This window comes from Microtus oregoni, unplaced genomic scaffold, assembly GCF_018167655.1.
Source record: "Microtus oregoni isolate MIOR12 unplaced genomic scaffold, Mior012 000006F_ref0000085, whole genome shotgun sequence".
Classification (NCBI taxonomy): Eukaryota; Metazoa; Chordata; class Mammalia; order Rodentia; family Cricetidae; genus Microtus; species Microtus oregoni.
Window position 1 is genome coordinate 40,381,704 of NW_024543065.1, and position 6,000 is coordinate 40,387,703.

Below are 6,000 nucleotides of genomic sequence, written 5' to 3' on the forward strand. Positions count from 1 at the left end.
TAGCCTCAAACTCATAGAGATCCATCTGCCTCACTCATGTGCTGGGATTAAAGGTAGACACCAACACAAAGCACACCCAGCTTGATACATACATACACACATATTAGTTTTATTACATTTGATTTTTAAATTTTTGTGGTGATGAGAGACACATACCTTGGGGAGTCTGTGAAGGTAAGAGGACAACCTTAAGAGTCACATGTCTCCTTTACCATGTGGGTTTTGTGGGTTTTGAGGATGAAACTCAGGTCACCATCAGGTTCAGTGGCAGGAGCTTTTATCCACTGAGCCATTTTACCAGTCCTAGTATTTGGTTTCCGAGATAGGTTTTGCTGTGTTGTCCAGACTGACCTTCAGCTTCTGTACTCCCTACCTCTCAGTGTCTCAAATAGCTGGGATTATAAAGGTGTGGCAGCTCACCCAGCTTCAGGAACTCTTGTTTTATTAGGCAATTTGTGCTGGCACACACACTTTAATCTCAGCACTCAGGAAGCAGAGGCAGACAGATCTCTGTGAGTTCGAGGCCTGGTCTGTAAGAGCTAGTTTCAGGACAACTAGGGCTGTTACACAGAGAAACACTGTCTTGAAAACATCCCCCCACCAAAAAGAAAAAGAAAGAAAGAAAGAAAGAGAAAACCTCATTTTATTATTGTTGTTATTATTGGGTACATATATGATGTGTGTGTGTGCGTGCATGCATGTGTGTGAGAGAGAGAGAACTCATGTGGAGGTCAGAGAACAACTTGGTGAAGATGTCCATTTTTTCTTGTTTTATTTTTTATTTTATTCTATTTTATTTTTTTATTTTGTTTTTTTTTTTTGTTTTTGTTTTTGGTTTTTTTTTGAGACAAAGTTTCTCTGTGATTTTGGAGCCTGTCTTAGAACTAGCTCTTGTAGACCAGGCTGGTCTCGAACTCACAGAGATCACCTGCCTCTGCCTCCCAAGTGCTGGGATTAAAGGCGTGCCCCACCACCGCCCAGCCTTCTTGTTTTAAAGATTTATTTATTTATTATGTATACAGTGTTCTGTCTGCATATATGCATGCAAGCCGGAAGAGGGCACCAGATCTCATAGATGGTTGTGAACCACCATGTAGTTACTGGGAATTGAACCCAGAACCTCTGGAAGAGCAGTCAGTGCTCTTAACCTCTGAGCCATCTCCCCAGCCCCCAAAGATGTCCATCTTAACGTAGATTCCAGAGAATGAACTAAGTTTGTCTGGATTGAGACCCTGGTCAAAAAAAAAAAAATGAAGAAAGAAAAAGAAAAAAAAAAGGTCTAATCCAGAAGTTCTCAACATGTGGGTCTTGACACTTTCACAGAGCTCACCCAAGACCATCAGAAAACACAGATATTTGTGTTACAATTCATAATGGTAGCAAAATTGCAGTTATGCAGCAGGAATGAAAATAATTTTATGTTGGGGTTAGCACAAGCATGAGGAACTAACTATATTGAAGGGTCAGAGCACTAGGAAGGTTGAGAACCACTGCTCTAATGAACAGACTCTTTACAAAGGAACCAACAGCCAGGCGGTGGTGGCGTGCATTTAATCCCAGCACTCAGGAGGCAGAGGCAGGCGGATCTCTGTGAGTTCGAGATCAGCCTTGTCTACAGAGTGAGTTCCAGGACAGAATCCAAAGCTACACAGAGAAACCGATCTTGAAGAAAAAAAAAGAAAAGAAAACAAAGCAGAAAGAAAGGAAGGAGGAAGGAAGGAAGGAAGGAAGGAAGAAAATAGCCTATCGTGGTGACTCATACCTGTAATGCCAGTGCTCAGGAAGCTGAGGCAAAGGGATCAGTACAGGTTTGAGCCATCCTAGGCTGCATTAAGACTGTATCTCAGAAGTCCAGATAGATAGATAGATAGATAGATAGATAGATAGATAGATAGATAGATGGATGGATGAATAGATAGGTAGATTGATTGATAGATGATAGATCTCTATAGTAATGGATTTTGCTTTAAAAATTATTCTTATTTAAGTGTATGTGTGTGAAGCAGTGTGCGTTTATGTGCAGTCCATCCATGCAGGTATCCTTGGAGTCCAGAAGGTGCTGGGTCCCCTGAAACTAGAGCTGTCCTCTGACTCCACACACGGGCTGACACTCAAGTGCCTGCACTCACTCACATGTGCTATACGTACACTATAAGCAATAATAATAATAATAATTTTTTGAGTTAGGGTTTATCTCTAGCTGTTGTGGAACTTGTTTTGGAGACCAGGCTGGCCTCAAACTCACAGAGATTCACCTGTCTCTGCCTGAGCGCGGGATTAAAGATGTATGCCACCACCACCTGGCTCACAATAATTTTTTTAAAGACAGGACTTCTGCCGAGCAGTGGTGGTACATACCTTTAATCTCAGGAAGACAGAGGCAAGCCCATCTTTGTGAGTTCAAAGCCAGTCTGGCCTATAGAGCTCCAGGACATCTAGGGCTGTTACACAGAGAAACCCTGTCTTGAAAAAGCTAGAAAACAAACACAGCGTTTCTTTGTGAAGTCCTGACTGTTCTGGAACAACTCACTCACTTTATAGACCAGGCTGGCCCTAATTCAAGGATCTACCTGCCTCTGCCTCCCTAGTGCTGGGTTTAAAGGCATTCTCTGCTATTGCCTGGCCATAAATACTTTTTAAAAGACAACAAAGTAAAAAGCAGACTATTTGGGAGAAGAAGGGGTGAAGAGGAGTGACAGGGAGACAGACAAGAAAGGGTTGTAGGGGTGGCTGAGTGTGATCAACATACATTATGTACACACATGAAAATATCATTACAGGGGCTGGAGAGATGGCTCAGAGGTTAAGAGCATTGCCTGTTCTTCCAAAGGTCCTGAGTTCAATTCCCAGCAACCACATGGTGGCTCACAACCATCTGTAATGGGGTCTGGTGCCCTCTTCTGGCCTGCAGGCATACACACAGACAGAATATTGTATACATAATAAATAAATAAATATTTTTTTTAAAAAAAAGAAAATATCATTACAGGGGCTGGAGAGATGGCTCAGTGGTTAAGAGCATTCATTACCTGCTCTTCCAAAGGTCCTGAGTTCAATTCCCAGCAACCACATGGTGGCTCACAACCATCTATAATGAGGTCTGGTGCCCTCCTCTGGCCTGCAGACATACATGCAGACAGAATATTGTATAATTGTATACATAATAAATAAATATTTTTTAAAAAAGAAAATATCATTACAGTCAGAGACACAGCAAGTCTGAGGACCTGGGGCTGATCCCTGGGACCCTCATGGTAGAAGGAGACAATGGATCTTCGCAAATTGTCACAGACACACACACATGCGTGGATGCACACACATGCGTGAACGCACACACAGCACATAGACCACTGGGCTGACATCTGAATCCAGCTCAACAGACATTGTAAAGCTAAGAGAATGGGTGCATTCCAGGCAGGGCTCTTTCTCCCTCTCCTTACCCGGCTCCAGGTCTTCTCTCTGTCCTCGCTCCCACAGGTCCTTCCTGTGGATCCTCTCAAAGGTACTGAGAGCCAACAGCCAAGCCTCCCTTGTCCCCATATGGGCCACCATCAGCTGGGCCATTTCCAAAGGGCCAGCCATTTCCATTCGTCCCCAGGGGATCTTGTCCTGGCCCAGTTCCTCTGCAGTCCCCAGGTATAATTTGAATTTCTTCAATTCCCCAGCCTCAAGTTCTTCCAGGTAAGTGGACAGTCGACAAAGAACATCCCTAGCTGTAGCTGGCAACATGGGGATGCAGTGGTGGGATCAGACACTCGAATGCTTCTCTGAAGGGGCAGTGGGCACTGTAGCATGCTGCCACCGCCACACTGACAGGTAACGGAGCAAAGGAAAAATCTTTCAAGAAATCACGCTTGCTCCTCCAATGCCTGCCCCTCTCAACAACAGTGTTTACTTTGAAGAAGGGGAAGTTGGTATGAGGTAATCCCAGGAGCCCTTGACTGTAAGCATGACATACGCTGAGCAAATTTCTCCTCTGGTTTCCCAGCTTCTTTGTCAAAACAACCACTGTTCTGTCTTTCCTCTTGCCATCCTCACTCAGGAAAAGCATGTGAAGACTGCTGTGGCCTCTTCCAGGGATATCTATCAAGAACCTTCTAGAGTCAGGCATGGTGGCACATGTGTTTTATCCCAGGACTTGGGAGGCTTAGGCAGGCAGATCTGGTCTACAAATCAAGTTCCGGGACAGCCAGGGCTGTTACCCAGAGAAACCCTATCTCAAAAAACCAGAAAAAAAAAAATCTTTCCACAGGGGCTGGGGATATGGCTCATTTGGTAGTATGCTTGCCTAGTATCAGTGAAGCCACTGCATGGAAAGGCTGTGGTGATGTATTCTTCTATAAGTGCAAAACCCCTGACTTAGAGGAAGGATGGTCAGAAGTTTAAGACCATGCCTAGCTAAACAGTGAGTTCTCGGGGCACACCTTTGTGGCCAGACTTGTCTACAAAACTCCAGGACACTCAGGGCTCTGTTACACGGAGAAATTCTGTCTTTAAACACCAAACCAATAGATAAGTAAATAAATGCTGAGTTCAAGGTCAATTTGGGATACGTGTGCATTTTTTTGTTTGTTTGTTTGTTTGTTTGTTTGTTTTTTTGAGACAGGGTTTCTCTATAGTTTGGGAGCCTGTCCTGGAACTAGCTCTTGTAGACCAGGCTGGTCTCGAACTCACAGAGATCCGCCTGTCTCTGCCTCCTGAGTCCTGGGATTAAAGGCGCGCGCCACCACCGCCCGGCTAAAAACTGTTGTTTGCTGCTCAGGGCTTCTTCCTTCCCATGATCAGTTAGCACCTCTTCAGGAGGCTGAGGACAGAGGTTGAGACACAGGGGCTGTCAGGAAGCCAGCATCTTGGTCATCCCCCTCCCCCACTGCCCCTTTGGTTTGGGGAACAAAGAGAATATACTCCCACTCTAAATCTCCACCATCTTGTCCTGTTAAATTGGGAGGACTCAGCCACTGTGCTGATGCCGAAAGGTGACACCAGGACACAGTGTCCAGCAGTTAGAGAAAATACGCCATGCTCCCAACACCCGAGGTCACCCCACTCCAGCTGTGGCATGCTTCTCCAGAAACACATAACCAGTAGGAGAGATAGGCATGATAAATAGAAGCAAGACAACAAGATATGTGATAGGCATAGGATATAGATAGAAATCAGGTTTGGTGGCATAGGCCTGTAATCCCAGCACTTGAGAGATGGAGGCAGGATGTCTGCATTTGCTTTATTGCTGCTGTGATAAAACACTGACCAAAGCAACTTGACCTCCACATGCATCCATACACAAATGCCCACGCTCATGCAAACACACATATACAAGCTTACTACCATACACACACACAGACACACATACGTGCACACATATCCCTGCATATACCCACCCAAACATACATATACAAACCCATCACACACACACACACACACACACACACACAGAGATACTTACAGATGCACACACCCATGCAAACATACATATACAAGCTCATTATCACACACACACATACACACAGATGCCTATAGATGCACACTCATGCAAACATACATATATAAGCCCATCTTCATCATCACACACATACACACAGATGCCTACATATGCACATACCCATGTAAACATACATATATAAACCCATCATCATCACACACACACATATACACACAAATGCCCAAGCAAACATACATATATAAGCCCATCACACACACACACACACACACAGATACTTACAGATGCACACACCCATGCAAACATACATATACAAGCTCATTATCAAACACACACATACACACAGATACCTACAGATGCACACACCCATGCAAACATACATATGTAAGCCCACTACGTGTACACACACACACACACACACACACACACTACCAGCAAGACAGTAAGAGAAAGGTACCTGCCACTAAATTTGGCTACTGAAGTTCCATCCCTGAGACCCACATAGTTGGAGGAAAGAACTGACTCCTGCGAGTTGTTCTCTGACCTCTACAAGTGTGCCA

At 44.5% G+C, this 6,000-nt stretch overlaps 1 protein-coding gene across 1 annotated transcript in view; it reads right to left on the reverse strand.

Moving 5' to 3' along the window:
• The window catches only part of Nlrp12 (NLR family pyrin domain containing 12), a 28,403-nt gene extending 24,674 nt beyond the window's left edge, over positions 1-3,729 (reverse strand). The window contains 1 exon segment of the mRNA XM_041655054.1: positions 3,441-3,729. Within this exon segment, the coding sequence (XP_041510988.1) occupies positions 3,441-3,729 (289 nt within the window).
• Positions 3,730-6,000: the final 2,271 nt, after the last annotated feature.